Source organism: Microcaecilia unicolor, chromosome 2, assembly GCF_901765095.1.
Source record: "Microcaecilia unicolor chromosome 2, aMicUni1.1, whole genome shotgun sequence".
NCBI classification, from domain to species: Eukaryota; Metazoa; Chordata; class Amphibia; order Gymnophiona; family Siphonopidae; genus Microcaecilia; species Microcaecilia unicolor.
The window spans coordinates 288,099,290-288,117,138 of NC_044032.1; the positions used below are offsets into that span (position 1 = coordinate 288,099,290).

A 17,849-nucleotide genomic window follows, 5' to 3' on the forward strand; every position below is an offset into this window, starting at 1 on the left:
AAAGGTATGCCTTTTACTGCACCTTATTAACTCCCCCCTCTCCTGCCTAATGTTTATTTACTAACAGCATTAAGATGCTCTGTAAGTAAATGGCCTCCTTAGCGGGGCAATTCTGTAACTGGGCACCTCCATTTAGGTGTCCCCAAGGACACACAGTGGAACCTTGGTACACATATTCCATTATAGAATACTAGCATAGTTGTCAGTGCCCTAATATTTACATGGCTGCAGTTACACCAGCCAGATAATTATGGACATGGAAGTGTGTCAGGGATGCACGTTAACTTACAGTATTCTATAAGTTATGCATGTAAGTGGGAGCGCCATCTATTCCTGCCCATTCTCCATCCATGTATACACCCCCTCGCATTTACGGTCTATCTAATCTATGTGTAGCATTAACAGAATGGCACTCAGGTGCCCTGCTGGCACATTTGTGGTAAGTGTACATATGTATGTAAGTGCTAATATTCTAGAAATTTAAGTGCAGAAGAAGCATTTATAGAATTGCTTTCATAGGTTTAAAGGTGCAGGCTGCACATTGCCTTACAGAGAAGGCCTAATGAAGAATGTACACCCTTAAAAATATGTGACCTGATAGATCTCCCAACTCAAAACTCAACTTTAAGTGCAAGGGATTATCCCATTCTACACTTCCCTAATTACAAAATTATCAAATATAAATTCACTCTAACTCGAGATTTCTCTCATTTAGGAACCAAATGGTAGAATTCTATCCCAAGGGAAATAAGGCAACTGAATAACTAACTGACCTTTTGCAAATTCATGAAGGCTTTTCTTTTAAATAAATTCCTTCACTAGATGTTAAAATCGGTAATAGCGAAGATCTTCTCCTCGCTGCTACTTTTTCAAGAATGTTCCTTTAGCTCTTAGTTTTCATAACATGTATTATACACTAACTTGTACTGTTTATTACTTATGTAAGCCACATAGAGCTGAATAATTGTATTCGGGTAATGTGGGATACAAGTATCAAATAAATATTCAGCAGCTTTACTAAGTTGGTGTCTCTCTTCAGCTATTTTCATTTTTTTTAGACTCATTTTAATTTTTTGGTGAGCTAACTGAATCCTCTCCCTTTGTATAGTTTTTGCTGTGTTGCCATTCGGTCCATAACATTTTACAAATGTGCCTTTTTTTGTACTTTCTGAAGTTGTGGTTAATAGTATATTTTTTTAAATATGGGGGGGGGGGGGGGGTGACATATTTTGCACTGTCTTTCAAGCTAATACATACTCATTTACCTTCTTTTTTTTTTTCCTCACGTTTAGCAAGGTTTTAAAGGATTTCAAATTGCACCCAATCATCACAATGACCGACTAAAGTTTACACTTAATGGAACTGAATTTGAGCTTACCCATGGTTCGGTAGTGATTGCTGCTATCACCAGCTGCACCAACACCAGTAACCCATCTGTTATGCTCGGAGCAGGTAAGCGTCTTTAACCATAGATCTCATGATTACAGAACAGAACATGCATTTACATGCAGAAGAATTGCCACTGGTTTGATTTGTTTTCAAACTGCTTAGACAATTGGGTACAGTTAGCCAGACACAGAGCTGCTGGAACTGCTGTGTTCTAATTATCTTGTGAGCTTTTAAGTACATGCTAATTATGTAGGACAGATCGAAACTGACAGGTTTCTTCATAGCTTTCCCAAGATCTTAGTGAAGATGGTGTTTTTCCCCTTATGCCACACTAATGAAATAATTTTGCTAATGTCTTAGGAGACTGGGAGGCATGTAGTCTTAACTCTTAGAGCCTACACCCCAAATAAAACATCTTGGTGGTCCATTTAGAACGTATTTTTTTTTTGTTTAACTCTCACCTTTTCAGTGGTAGCTCAAGATAAATTACATACCTGTTCCCCCAAGTGCCTTGTTTTCCTGTTGCTTTCTCCCTCTCTCCTGTCGTTTTCCTTACCTACTGGAATCTCTCCTTGTTGTTACTTTTGACATGAGTGTTCTTCTGATATGACTGGTATTCTTTCCTATTAATTTTATCATTCCTTTCTTTTTATGATGTTTTTGGACTATTGTACACCACCGAGATCTGCAAGTTAGCCATGGCGGTATAGCAAATTTTAATAAACTATTCAGGGTCACTTGGGTTGCTGTCATCCATTCTTTGCCATTGCCATACCTGAGTTGAATAGTGGGGTGACCTCTGTTCATGGGGTGCTTATACTTGCAGGCCACGTTTTCTGCAGCATCTTTTTTTCAAGATTTTGTCACAAGAGATAGAAGATAAGAGTCAACAGCCTAGGTGCAAGTGATAACTTTTCTATGGGATTAATGTAATATATCTTTAACAAGCTTTCAAGAGACTAAATTATCAAAGATACATTGCTAGTCCAATAAAAACCTGCAGCTTAGAAACATAGAAGCATGACGGAAGATAAAGGCCAAATGGCTCATCCAGTCTGCCCATCCTCTGTAACCACTAACTCTTCCTTTTCCTATGTCCAAGACTGCTTACCAGTTTTATAGCCGTCCTCTGGACCGACTCCATCTTGTTTATATCTTTACTTAGGTGCGGTCTCCAAGGGTGATCAGGACATATAGCTGCTCACCAGTTATCAAATATAACTGTTTTACAGGGCTTCAGCAAAGAGCTTTCCTCTTCTCCTGGGCTGAAACTGGAGCAAAAGCCAGTACACTTCAAATGAAAATGAACTCCTGGGCCAATCACAGCCCAGTCAACAAGTTTATAAAAAAAAAAAACTGGTTACGTCACTGTAGGCATTTCCTTTATCTGTGTGCTAACTAAAAGAAAGGTCATTTCTTTGTAACTGCTTAAAACATAACATGCACTACCTGTTGGCCAAATTAGTGAAATGCACTTCAAGAATTAATAAAGGCAGTTTTATAGACTTAAAGCACACTGTTCTGTCACAATGACAATCACAAGTCTCTGTGGCAAGAGGGGGAGCGTTGTGTGGAGGCAGACAGGGAGAGCTTACTGTGGTGGAGTCTTTATGCCACAGATCTGAGGTGGATGTTTTATTAGCCCCTGAAGATATCAGTTATCGGAGTATATGGTCTTTGCTTCAGGGGGCCGTAGGCAACATTCTGCTGAACTTTAAGCAGGATGTGACCTCATGATCTGGGCCAAGATAGTGGATGCAGACCTCGGTGAGTGTCTGACAGTGATACGTTTTTCTGGCATTTTGGGCACCTTTTAAAGCCTGGTTTCTTTGTATTTTTTTTACTTCTTAGCCATGGTACTTTCAATGTCAGTCATGGAAGCCTGTATATAAGGAGAAAATTGTAGAGCTCTGGTGATCTGTGTCTAACATGAACGTGGATCAGATAAACTTGCTAGTAGAGCGACAGTCTGGGTAATAGCCACTGGGGGGATTGTACTTCTGCACATTCCCAGAAAGACTTGTAGGCCTTTCTAGGCTTTGGTAGAGCTTACTCCTGTCGATGATGTCACCTATGTGTCATTGACTTATTCGACTTGTCTGTGGAGCAGTGCTTTTTTTGTAGAAAAAAAGGTGCCGGTACTCATTATGGGCGGGGTCACCACATATGGCTCCACCCCTATGTTAGCCACACCCACATTAACCACACCCCCTATACCAGCCATGGCGCATATAAACAGACATCATTGAAAATATTACAGTACTATAGGAGAAAAAAATAACGTGATTTGCTAAGTAGTAGTAGTAGTATACCCAGTGCAAAATAAGACAGCCAATGTAAATTCTCAAATTGGCCATATTACAAACACTAAAATGAAAATAAAATGATTTTTTTCTACCTTTGTTGTCTGGTGACTGTTTTTCTTTCCATATTGGTCCCAGTCTGTGATTCTCCTTTCCTTTGTTTTCGCTTAACTCTTCTGTGCCATTTGTCATTTTTGTCTCCTTTTTCTTTGCTTTCTTCAATATTTTTCAGGCTCTCTCTCTGTCCAGATTTAATTCATTCTTACTATCCATTCTTTAATTTCCTTCATCTACCTGTGGCTTTTCATCTTTTCCTCACCCTTGTTCTCCCCATGCCCCTTCCTCTTATTCTCCAGTCTTTCTCTATTCCCCTTTTCCATCCAGCAGCTCTGCTTTCTCTCCCCATCCTTCCAGTGTCTCCCCTATTTCTTTCTGCATTCTTCCATCCAGCGTCTTCCCTCTTTCTTTCTTTCTGCATTCTTCCATCCAGCGTCTTCCCTCTTTCTCCCTATCCTTCCGTTTTCCCTCTCTCTCCCCATCCTTCCATCTGTTTTCCCTCTCTTTCCTCATCCTTCCATCTGTTTTTCCCTCTCTCCCCAATCCTTCCATCTGTGTTTTTCCCTCTCTCTCCCCATCCTTCCATCTGTTTTTCCCCTCTCCCCAATCCTTCCATCTGTTTTTCCCTCTTTCTCTCACTCCCCAATCCTTCCCTCTGTTGTTTTCCCTCTTTCTCTCTCTCCCCAGTCCTTCCCTTTGTTGTTTTCCCTCTTTCTCTCTCTCCCCAATCCTTCCATCTGTTTTTCTCCTCTCTCCCCAATCCTTCCATCTGTTTTTCCCTCTCTCTCCCCATCCTTCCATCTGTTTTTCCCTCTGTTTTTCTCCTCTCTCCCCAATCCTTCCATCTGTTTTTCCCTCTCTCTCCCCATCCTTCCATCTGTTTTCCCTCTCTCTCCCCAATCCTTCCCTCTGTTGTTTTCCCTCTCTCTCTTTCTCTCTCTCCCCCAATCCTTCCCTCTGTTGTTTTCCCTCTCTCTTTCTCTCTCTCCCCAATCCTTCCCTCTGTTGTTTTCCCTCTCTCTCTCTCTCCCCAATCCTTCCCTCTTTCTCCCCAATGCTTCCCTCTGTTGTTTTCCCTCTTTCTCTTTCTCCCCAATGCTTCCCTCTGTTGTTTTCCCTCTTTCTCTTTCTCCCCAATCCTTCCATCTGTTTTTCCCTCTTTCTCTCACTCCCCAATCCTTCCCTCTGTTGTTTTCCCTCTTTCTCTCTCTCCCCAGTCCTTCCCTTTGTTGTTTTCCCTCTTTCTCTCTCTCCCCAATCCTTCCATCTGTTTTTCTCCTCTCTCCCCAATCCTTCCATCTGTTTTTTCCCTCTCTCTCCCCATCCTTCCATCTGTTTTTCCCTCTGTTTTTCTCCTCTCACCCCAATCCTTCCATCTGTTTTTTCCCTCTCTCTCCCCATCCTTCCATCTGTTTTCCCTCTCTCTCCCCAATCCTTCCCTCTGTTGTTTTCCCTCTCTCTCTTTTCTCTCTCTCCCCCAATCCTTCCCTCTGTTGTTTTCCCTCTCTCTTTCTCTCTCCCCCCAATCCTTCCCTCTGTTGTTTTCCCTCTCTCTCTCTCTCTCTCCCCAATCCTTCCCTCTGTTGTTTTCCCTCTCTCTCTTTCTCTCTCTCCCCCAATCCTTCCCTCTGTTGTTTTCCCTCTTTCTCTTTCTCCCCAATGCTTCCCTCTGTTGTTTTCCCTCTTTCTCTCTCTCCCCATCCTTCCATCTGTTTTTCCCTCTCTCTCCCCAATCCTTCCCTCTGTTGGTTTCCCTCTCCCTGCCACGTTTCCCGCTGCACCAGCCCCCAGCGGCCGCTACACAAAGAAAAAGATTTAAAAAAAACTTCAAACCTGGCTGAAACGCAGCACCCTGGCACTGTAGACAGCCATTAGGCATTGGCTGTTGCCCCGCAGCCGCTCCTCCTCTTGCCTCTACGTCACTGCCCCTGGAGGAAGACCCCGGAGGAGCGCAGTGACGTAAGGCAAGAGGAGGAGCGGCTGCGGGGCAACAGCCAATGCCTAATGGCTGTCTACAGTGCCAGGGTGCTGCGTTTCAGCCAGGTTTGAAGTTTTTGTTTAATCTTTTTCTTTGTGTAGCGGCCGCTGCTGCTCAACAGGAGAAGCAGCAGCGGCCGGAAATGGGGGCTGGCACTGCGTCCGTCACGGGGCGGGGGGAGCAAAAAAAAAAAAGGTGCCGGTACGCCGTACCGTTGCGTACCGGCACAAAAAAAGCACTGCTGTGGAGAAACCTTTCCACACACCCAATTGGACAAACATAACAATCACAATTCTCTGTGGCATTCATTCACCCCCTCCCTCCTCAGGAAAAAGCAAATGTGCATGCAGCTCAGTTTTCCAGGGTGAAACAGAACTGCTTGAATCAGCACCACAGTCACCTTGCATCTTCCTTCAAGTGGTTGGATTATGTGGCAAGGAAACTTCAGGCTTGTTAATGGGTGGAGGGTTGTAAATTGAGGATAATTTTTTATTGAGGCACTGATGAAGGAAAAGTATGTAAGTAAAATAAGCCCTGAGAAAGTAGGCACACATTTACACATGCTCTGAAGCAGCACTTTTCAACCAGTGGTGCTGGAGTTCACTGTGTGCCGTGGAAAAGGCCTCGTTAGTGACGGCTATGGATGTAGTTAGATATGGCTAGATCACTGGGCTGAGAATCAGGTTCAAAGCCATGGTTCAAATCCCTCTGATGCTTGGGTGATTCACTTAACCCTTCATTATCTCAGCAAAATGAACTGCTCACTAAAGAGAACAAGTTTCTCAGATTTACCCCCCCAGAAATACGGTAACCCGCTTCTTCCCTGTGTGCCACCTCCACTGGCTTTAGTTTGATGTTTGAACTTGTGGGGCTCTGCAGTCTCACAGGAGCCGCTGGCCTCATATATTCAGGTATCTGATTGAAGCTCAAGAAAAGGAAGTAGGGAAAGACCAACAAAATGTAGAAAAAGTAAACCTTAGAGTCAGTTTTATTATAGCAGAAAAAAAGTGAAAAAAGAACCCCCTCCCCCCCCCCCCCCCCCCCCCCCCCCCCCCCGAAATAGAAGGACTCAACATGGTGCTGTGTTTTGGCTCAACCACTTGCATCAGGCATCACAACAGTCTGGTTCTAAGTCTGTTGGGGTTAAATAATCCTCAAAAGGAAATTTATTGGTGTGAGTGTTTTCTCTGCTAAGCACTCTGAAGTTATGAATTACTATCACTTACATACATCACTTGGTGCTCTTAGGAGCAACCATTTATACCTGCTATTGACCTGGGGTTGTACCTAGTTTTGGTTAGTATTCTATCATGACTTATGTGCACCTGTTACAGCATTGGCGCTGTGTTCCCCATTGTAGTGCCTAAATCGAGGCACCGAGTTATAGAATTGTCTTTCTAATTTATAAAATACAGCACAAGTGCCACTGCCAGTGGTTATAAAGGACAATTTCATAAACAGGCACCTGCATTTACACACTGCTTGAGCATATGAATATACACACAACCTACCCTTCTGCGGGTAAGTCCACATTTATGTGTGTGCAGCTAGGTGCTATTCTATAAGGGTGTGCATAAGTGGCCTAGCGAATAGAATGTTGGGTATCATTAGGAAAGGTATGGAAAACAGGTGTGAGGATGTTATAATGCCGTTGTATCGCTCCATGGTGCGACCGCACCTTAAGTACTGTGTTCAATTCTGGTCGCCGCATCTCAAGAAAGATATAGTAGAATTGGAAAAGGTGCAGCGAAGGGTGACTAAAATGATAGCGGGGATGGGACGACTTCCCTATGAAGAAAGACTAAGGAGGCTAGGGCTTTTCAGCTTGGAGAAGAGACGGCTGAGGGGAGACATGATAGAGGTATATAAAATGTTGAGTGGAGTGGAACAGGTGGATGTGAAGCGTCTGTTCACGCTTTCCAAAAATACTAGGACTAGGGGGCATGCGATGAAACTACAGTGTAGTAAATTTAAAACAAATCAGAGAAAAGTTTTCTTCACCCAACGCATAATTAAACTCTGGAATTCGTTGCCGGATAACGTGGTGAAGGCGGTTAGCTTAGCAGAGTTTAAAAAGGGGCTAGATGGTTTCCTAAAGGGCAAGTCCATAAACCACTACTAAGTGGACTTGGGAAAAATCCACAATTCCAGTAATAACATTTATAGAATGTTTGTACGTTTGGGAAGCTCGCCAGGTGCCCTTGGCCTGGATTGGCCACTGTCGTGGACAGGATGCTGGTCTCGATGGACCTTTGGTCTTCTCCCAGTGTGGCATTACTTATGTACTTATGTAAAAGGAAGGGAGGCATTCACATCGGGAGAATGGATGGGACTACCACTTACACAATAATGTCAGTTATGCGTGCCCCTTCCGCATTTAGGTATCCTCAGTTATGTCATGTCTGTCTATATTCGCTGTTTCCTCTAAGTTGAGCGGAAGTCCTACAACTATATTGCTGGGGGGGGGGGTGGCGCTTCAATATTGTGTTTTCATTCACTAGGGACAGGTAGGTTCCCTATAGTCCCTCAGCACCCCAAACTGACAGGACTTTAGGTGGAGGACTCCTGCACAGCTTAGAGGAAATGGTGTCTGTCTATATTGGCTCATGTCCCGATTAGGATGTCTGAATTACAGTTTCAGTGTTCTATGTAAAATGGGCTTTTTGGTGATCAATTTTAGCCAAGATTTCAGATGGGCCATGGGTAGAGGAAAATGTTAACAGAAACCATAGAAATTCAGCCCCTCTCCATATAAATTAAATGCATAAGTGCTTGCACACAAATAGCAGGTATAACAGGTGAGTCGGTCGATATTGTGTATCTGGATTTTCAAAAGGCATTTGACAAAGTACCTCATGAAAGACTCCGGAGGAAATTGGAGAGTCATGGGATAGGAGGTAGTGTTCTATTGCGGATTAAAAACCGGTTAAAAGACAGAAAACAGAGAGTAGGGTTAAATGGTTAGTACTCTTAGTGGAGAAGGGTAGATAGTGGGGTTCCCCAGGGGTCTGTGCTGAGACCACTGCTTTTTAACATATTTATAAATGATATAGGGAGCAACTAGTGAGGTAATTAAATTTGCTGACGACACAGTTATTCAAAGTTGTTAAATCGCAAGAGGATTGTGAAAAATTACAAGAGGACCTTACAAGATTGGTATCATTAGGAAAGGAATGGAAATCAAAAATTGGGATGTTATAATGCTTTTGTATCACTCCATGGTGCTACTGCACCTCCAATATTGTGTGCAGTTCTGGTCACCGCATCTCAAAAAAGATATAGTGGAATTAGAAAAGGTACAGAGAAGGGCCATGAAAATGATAAAGGGGATGGGATGACTTCCCTATGAGGAAAGGCTAAAGCGGCTAGAGCTGTTCAACTTGGAGAAAAGACAGCTGAGGGGAGATATGATAGAGGTCTATAAAATAATGAGTGGAGTGAACGGGTAGATGTGAATCGATTGTTTACTCTTTCCAAAAATACTAGGACTGATGGGCATGCGATGAAGCTACAAAGAAGTAAATGTTAAACGAATTGGAAAAAATATTTCATACTCAATGTGTAATTAAACTCTGTCATTTACTATGTTACTATGTTTACTTTGGAATTCATTGCCAGAGAATGTAGTAAAAGCAGTTAGCTTAACAGGGTTTTAAAAAAAGGTTTGGATAGCTTCCTAAAAGAAAAGTCCAAAAGCTATTATTAAAATGGATTTGCGGAAAATCCACTGCTTATTTCTAGGATAAGTAGCATAACATGTATTACACTGTTTTGGGATCTTGACAGGTACTTACTTGTAACCTGAATTGGCCACTATTAGAAACATGATGCTGAGCTTGATGGACCTTTGGTCTTTCCCAGTATGGCAATACTTATGTTCTTAACTTTATACACATAAGATACTATCCAAAAGTTGTGTGTGTTCAGTGGTGGCGCATTTATATGTTTAATGCCTGAATATCCAAATAATCTTATACCGATATCTGTACAAATCTTTGCAGCCAGCCTATTGCTGAGTATTGATTTTAAAGTGTTTATCCTAAAAAAAAGTGTTCTTTATACATTGGTGGACTTGTGTAACATGGTGAACCTTTTTGGTTTTACAAAAAGCAAAGTGGCTGAGCTATAACAAGTGTTACAGGTCACAGTCACATAAGCCTTCTCTCCTGCCTTTCTGGAGTTACTCTATCCCAGTCAAATTTGTATTAGTAGAAATGAGGAAAGCTGCAGGGCTGCAACTGCATAAGACCTCCAATGCACAGGTCCTTTGGACCTTTCTAGAGAAGATAGGAACCGTTGTTTATTTAGAATCAAATGTGATCAGGTGACCCACTTGTGTGAGTGGTGAACTGCCATCTTTCGAATATCTGTTACAGGTAAGCAGCTTTGCTCTTTTTGGGAGATAGCAGTGGTAATCCTGTTTGTCTGTTATCTGTACTGCTTTCTGTTTCTGTAGTCAAAGTAACATTGCTTCTGTTTAGAAAGAGCTTTGTAGTATATTCTGCTGATAGTCTAGCTGCTGCTCCCTAAGAAGAAAAAAAATTGCTTTTGTGTCTTCAAGTAATTTTCTCTGGCCGTTGGGATGTGGAATTTGCCAGGAGGGCATCTGTGCTTTCTTGATGGTGGTACAAGTGCTTTTCAGCGAATTGTACATTTGTCCTTCTCTGTTGGATGTTGCACAGCACATGGATGTACAGCACCTAGAAGAAATGCCCACCATTTGGGGAAAACAATGTAAATGAAAGGACTTTTCTCTTCTGGTGCATGAGATCGTTTTCAGCTGTGCATGACTGCAGGGTGCATTTCAGTATTGCTGATATTTGAGTCGATTTTGTTGGCGTGTTCTTGTAGTGATCTGCACTAGCATTACTTCAAGTACTTCTCATGACAATCCCATTTGAAGGAAGAAGAAAATATCAGAAAGCTCCTACTATTACATGGCTTGAAATCAAAAGATATTAGTCTGTACTTACCTGTGTTTTAATCTTTGTCCATTTGGATTGTCCTGGTTTATATGTGGCAGGTCATTCCTATATTAATGGAGTTTTTTTTTTTTTTTTAAGTTTTATTTTATTTTCGTTTGTAAGCCGCCTAGATCTGAAACGTTGTGTGGTATATCAAGTTTTAAATAAAGATAAAAGATAGTCTCTCGTAACCTGAATTACATTCCTTTTAAGCTGCTATTACATTTCTTTTTCAATACCCCAGTGTACAGGGGTCTAGAGGTCCTAGCTTTTTATTTTCTATCTGAAGGCGTATTGCAGAGCCTTACCAGGTCTACTGTGATGAATACAGCCTCAGCCTCTGATTTTAAACTGAATTTAATCTCGGGTTTCACTTGGAGCCCCTAGCCTCCTCCCATCCTCTTACATGTACTTTGAACAGTCCCCAAACTAGTGCACCCTGTGAAATATTTGCTTGCTGTTAACCAGTCTCATTTCTCGTCATTTAGATCAAATGTTCCAATCCTCTATTAAAGCTAGAAAATCTTTTGCAAAGAACAGTTGATGAATCCTAAGTAAACTGCAAAATCCCTCTGGCATGATGTGAATTTACTGCAAATTGTTCTTTGTTTTACAGGACTATTAGCTAAAAAGGCAGTGGAGGCCGGACTGACTGTCAAATCTTACATTAAAACTAGCTTGTCTCCAGGCAGCGGGGTGGTGACCTACTACCTGAAGAACAGTGGAGTCATGCCTTACCTGTCCCAGCTAGGGTAAGACATGTTTTAATCGGCTGCAGTGGCTGTTGCATATCAAACATGAGTTAACAATAAAGGGGCCCTTTTACTAAAGCTTAGCATGTGCTAAGTGGCATGTGGCCCATAGGTGTAAAAGGGCCCCAGTTCCTAACGAAAAAATATGTCCCAGGGAAGGGGATTGATTGTCACCAGCAGAAGCCACGGACAGAATGTTTTCCTCCTGAAGTGTCCCTATTTTTCTTCTGTGTAAAAATTAGAAATTTGCATTTCCAACATAATGGTGTTGAAAAATAGAGGAGAAAAAATTAGACCTTATTGGGCTGAATATTTCTTTATGTTCAAATTGTAAAACTGTGTTATTCACTTGCCTTGCTCCGGAATAAAGCTCTGTGTGTATCTACAGGTGTCGAGGACTATAAATATTTATCTTTAGGAACTATAGTTTTTTGATGAGCTGTAGAACTCATTCATGATCAATGGGAACACTACTCTTTATCAGACATCTGTTACATATTTTAGGTTTGTAAAATAAGGGGGAATAAGGAAATGTTCTGATTTGCTATGTTTGCCTCCTAACCCTGTAGTTTACACTTGTAGTTTTTAAATTAGTTCTGAGTTTGGCATGCTCCCTCCCATCCGTACTGGGAGATTTTCTTTAGATATTTCCAGGGTGGTAATAGTGGGAGAGTGAGGGCAGGAAGTGAATTTGAAGATGATTTGGTGCAAGTTAAGGGAACCTTTAAGATTTTGCTCCTGGGAAGTAAGTGAGAACTAGAGTGAACTAGTGTGTGTGTGTGTTTTTTTTTTTTATTCTTAAATAGATAAAAGGAGGGAGTTCATAGTATCTACCTTGAAGAACCAGAAAACAGGATGAGGCCATTAAAGGTCTTGGAGAAGCAGCTTTCGAATTAAGAAAGACAAGATTCAAATCCGCTTGTCCTATTTAATATAAAGGATTTATATCCCGCCAAATCCCCAATCAGTCGGGTTCAAAGTGGGTAACAATATCATCAAATCTACAATCTTAAATAAAGAAAAATGTATTAAAAAAATTAACAATCAAAACGTACGAACTTGTTAAAAAAATAAAGAGTGTGTTAAATTCCATATACGTTGAAATTAGACGAATGTTCAAATATAAAGAATTCCAGATATTAATTGCACTATAACCAAAAGACCTTGCATGGGCAGATTTAAACTTCACTTCCTTCTTCGATGGAAAAGAGAAAATTAAACATTCACTGTTTCTGCCACCTAAAAGTTGAAACATAAAAGAAAAACCCTCGGGTGCATCACCATTCGAAATTTAAAAACTAAACAACAAAGCTTAAATAAAAAATGGGCCTCAAGAGGAAGCCTTCACTGAAATACCAGAATACAAAAAATTACAGTAATCCATCTGGAATTGAATTAATATTCTAAAATGTTGTTGAAAAAAATTAGAACAAATTAAACATAATTGTTTCAATTTATAACGTTAATCGGAGGATCCATATTTAAAGAGGAATCTAATAGCACTCCCAGTACTTTAGAAATTTTATCTATTTTAAAACAAGAGACGTCCAATATTTTAACTGATGCAGGAATACACTCCTGATTTAGACTAAACCACAGTAACTTAGTTTTCTCTGTATTAAGATGGTATTCTGATGACCATCGTTTAACTTTTTCAATAGCCCTAGGCCAGGTTTTAGTCAATATAGTTAGGTGTGGATTAACAGGAAGCAGCAGAAAAATATCATCCGCATAAAAGTAAATTGTCACCCAAATCTAAAGAAATTGATCCCAATAAGCTCATGTTTTGGGGACTGTTGAGAAACTCCACATGGAGGAGTCCAAAAGAGAGATGAAACTCCATCCTTAATAACTTTGTCGCCTATTTTTTTTAGAAAACCCTCAAACCACTGTAGAATATACCTGTCATTCTACACTCCGCCAATCTGTTAAACAAAAAATGATTATTAACGGAGTCCAATGCCACCGATACATTAAATTGCAGTAACATTATTTCACCCTGTCTACTTAATTCTTTCTTAACATCTGATGTCAATGCAATCAAAAAGTGTCTTGGTGCTGTGAAAATTTCTAGAACCAATGTTGAGACGGTAATAATATATTCAAATTTATAATAAAATCTAAAACTTGAGAGGCCACCAAAAACTCGATAAGTTTTGTCAAAAGGGGGATACTGGAAACCAGTCTAAAACTCGGTGACTGAGAAAAGTCTAATCCTGATGCTTTCAGGATGGGAGTTAAATACAATATCTCCCAGCAGCGGAGAACACCAGCTGCAATTTAAAATCAAATTCACCTGTGTTGGGGTGGTTGAGCATTGAAATGTGATTGGTCTCACATATGAGGCCTATGGTTTCTTCTATTGGGGTTATGGAGGGTGAAATATATCTGGGAGGGAGGAGGGCAGGTGGGTATAAGGGGATGGGAGGGTGGGTTGGGGAACCCCTTACACAAATGTTGGAAACAGGATTTTCATGATGTATGCTGTAATGCAAGTTATCACTACATCATGTAGATGTTACACTGTTGTAAGAAACACATTTATCAAATATTGAACATGCTGAATAAAAGCGATGATGGGTGGCGGAGTGTGTGTCTTCCCTGCTGTTAATAACAAAAGGGGAATGGCGATTCTCTTCCGCAGGGGAGTCTTAGATCACTGCCTGCAGCTTTATGTAGATGGGGAGAGCCGGGGTAGTCCTCTGCAAGGTTACCATACAAAGACAATGTGTTGTCTTATGTAATGTCTATGCCCCTAATCAGTTTAGTCAGATCTCTCTTAGATCTCCTCGTGCCTATGATCAAGTGCCTTTGGTGGTGGGAGATGATTTCAACACAGTGTGGGACCCATTAGTGAATAGATCTCACAACATGAGTGGGGACCGCCCTCCTCCCCGTTGTGGCCTGCTACATTTTTGTCAGATGTTGACCCTTCTTGATGTGTGGAGAGTCTTACACCCTTTTGATCGGGGGTACACACATTTATCTCAAGCTCACTACTGTCAATCACGGATAGATTATTTGTTGCTATCCAACACATTGTTGTCTAGTGTGCAGAGAGTGGAGCTAGGTCCTTGTGAAATTTCAGATCATGCTTTAGTTTAGATGGATTGGCGATGCTTGTCTCGACGTGTGGGTCCGCTACACTGGAGGTTTCCTCTGTGGCTGCAAAAGATGGCCAAGATTTCATATTGCAAAAATGGAATGAGTATAAACAGAATAATATAGCTCATGTGCTACAACCAGTATTATATTGGGAAGCAGCGATGTCAGTCACAGGAGGAAAGCTCAAAACCTCGAAATAGTTCGATTGGAACGTCAGGTACCCAATATCTGTCGGCATTATTGTGAGAATCCTAGTGAGACAACTAAACAACACTTATTGGAGCTTCAAATCTCTCTCAACAAGCTTTTGCATTAGCAGGTGATCATATCTCTGGCCTTCTTTGTTTCTATAGACAGGGGAGCAAAGGAGGTCGCTTGATGGCACGCTTGTATTCTCACTCGACGAGATCTTGCAGAGTTCGCACAGTGGAGGGGAGATTACTTAACACCGATAGTGATATTGCAGCCTGTTTTCGTACCCACTTGCAGAGCCTCTATGACAAACTGCAGGATGAGGGCCTCCTAGGAGAACAATACTTGGAGGGCCTAACTGCTGTGTATATCACTGGCTGAGAGGGGAGGCCCTTGGGTCTCCTATCTCCCGGGGAGGTACTCTGGGGCCGTAAGACAATGCCTGCTGTTTAAAGCTCTGGGAATCGGATAGCTTCTGCATAGAATTTTACAGGCTTCTAGGAGATGAGGTGAATTCCCACCCACTAGCTGATAAGTTTTAATGCCGTCTCGCTTTTGATCAGTTATTGGGGGGATTTGAATATGGCTCGTATTGTGGTTCTTTTAAAACTGGGCAAGGACCCATTGTCCTTGGATCCTACTGGCTAATATCTTTATTGAACGTGGAAACTAAGATCCGCCTAAGGTTCCTAGCCAACAGAATGGTACACCTGCCTGCTCTCCTGCATGAAGCTCAGGTGTGGTTTGTTAAGGAGCACTCAGTGGCTAAAAATGTTTTTTTTTAAAATTTATGTTATTGACGTCAGTACAGTAGGAAACAAATTCAAGCGTAAACACATAGTAGATGATGATGACGGCAGAAAAAGACCTGCATGGTCCATCCAGTCTGCCCAAGACAAACTCATATGTGTATACCTTACCTTGAATTTGTACCTGTCCTTTTCAGGGCACAGACCGTATAAGTCTGCCCAGCAGTATTCCCGCCTCCCAACCACCAGTCACGCCTCCCATCATCGGCTCTGGTACAGACCGTATAAGTCTGCCCTCCCCTATCCTAGCCTCCCAACCACCAACCCTCTTCCCCCCACCTGCTCCGCTACCCAATTTCAGCTAAGCTTCTGAGGATCCATTCCTTATGCACAGGATTCCTTATGCATATCCCACGCATGTTTGAACTCCGTTACCGTTTTCATCTCCACCACCTCCCGCGGGAGGGCATTCCAAGCGTCCACCACCCTCTCCGTGAAAAAATACTTCCTGACATCTTTCCTGAGTCTGCCCCCCTTCAATCTCATTTCATGTCTCTCGTTCTACCGCTTCTCTCTCCAGGAAAAGATTCGTTTTGCGGATTAATACCTTTCAAATATTGAACGTCTGTATCATATCACCCCTGTTCTCCTTCCTCCAGGGTTATACATGTTCAGGTCAGCAAGTCTCTCTTCATACGTCTTGGAACGCAAATCCCATACCATCCTCGTAGCTTTTCTTTGCACCGCTTCCATTTTTTTAACATCCTTCGCAAGATACGACCTCCTAAACTGAACACAATACTCCAGGTGGGCCTCACCAACATCTTATACAGGGGGCATTAAAACCTTCCTTTCTTCTGCTGGTCACTCCTCTCTCTATACAGCCTAGCAATTTTCTAGCTACGGCCAACCGCCTTGTCGCACTGTTTCGTTGCCTTCAGGTCCTCAGATACTATCACCCCAAGATCCCCTCTCCCCGTCCGTGCCTATCAGACTCTCCCCGCCTAACACATACGTCTCCCCTTGGATTTCTACTCCTAAGTGCATCACTTTGCATTTCTTCGCAATTGAATTTTAATTGCCATATGTTAGACCCATTCTTCTAGCTTCTTCAGATCTTTTTTCATCTTTTCCACTCCCTCCGGGGTGGTCCACTCTGTTGGAAATCTTGGTGTCATCCGCAAAAAGGCAAACTTTACCTTGTAACCTTTCGGCAATGTCACTCACAAATATATTGAACAGAATCGGCCCCAGCACCGATCCCTGAGGCACTCCACTACTCACCTTTCCCTCCTCCGAGCGAACTCCATTCACCACCACCCTCTGGCGTCTGCCAGTCAACCAGTTCCTAATCCAGTTTACCACTGGCACTACCATTGGCAGACATTAAAACAGTACCACATTGGCGGTCCTCAATGATTCTACTCTGCTCTTTGGGACGCAAGGAAATATCTGACTTGGTCTCCTCAAAGGGTGACTCTTTTTGAAAACCTGAGCCCAACTTTGGGAAACTTTTAATGCCAGCGACCCACAGCAGAATCTTGAATGCTTAATTAGGTAGTATATTGTTTCACTTAATTGGGTGGGTGGGATTAGGGGTGGGGGGGAGAAAAGGGGTTTGAGTATTGGTTCAAATTTGAATGAAGCCACATTTGGAATTTGCTGTGCCTGTTCTTCTGATCCATTCTGGTTGTTTTAGCACTCTTGTAATGGTACCATACCGATTGTTTTGTTGTTTGTGGTATCAATATATAAGAGTTGAAAAAAATAAATGTACCCCCTCCTAAGGATTTTCGGGGAGAGGGGTTTGTTTTTGTTTTGTTTTTTTAATTTCTTCCGCAAATGTTATTAGTTTGAGAAAGTCACCTTTTTGTTTCACTGGGGTTGCTATGCCTCTTGCTGTTTATCTACATATCCCTGGACTCTTTTCTTATTCTTCCTGTCTAACAAATGGAAATTCACATTTCATAATGGAGAAGGAGGAATCTGGATAAAAACTGAAAAAAATCTTAGATGATCATATATATGGTTGAGAATAAGTGACTAAAATCATTTAAAAATAGTTTAAGGATCACTGTTCACAAAAAAGCTAGCATGCTGTTATTTGACAGTCCATCCTCTCTGTACGTGGGCCCACACAAAAATGCAGAACAAATGAGAACAGGGAAGAAGCAGTGGGCTGACGAGTGGTAGGAAGACCAAGCTCTCCCACATAAACAGTGAAGGCCCTGGCAGAGGCAACATGACAGAAGATGCCGTGGGAGGACAGGCCCCATCAGCAGGATATAGAGGAGCTTAATGGAGAAGGTCCAGTAGTTATCTCTAATTATACTGCCCTATATCTCCCAAACTTCTTCAAC

At 41.9% G+C, this 17,849-nt stretch overlaps 1 protein-coding gene across 2 annotated transcripts in view; it reads left to right on the forward strand.

Annotated features, from left to right (window-relative positions):
* The window catches only part of ACO1 (aconitase 1), a 241,233-nt gene that overhangs the window by 144,634 nt on the left and 78,750 nt on the right, over positions 1-17,849 (forward strand). For both annotated transcript variants that reach the window (XM_030194231.1, XM_030194230.1), the window contains exons 11-12: positions 1,293-1,452; positions 11,308-11,443. In XM_030194231.1, coding sequence (XP_030050091.1) covers positions 1,293-1,452; positions 11,308-11,443 — 296 coding nt within the window. The remainder of the gene's footprint in view (positions 1-1,292; positions 1,453-11,307; positions 11,444-17,849) is intronic.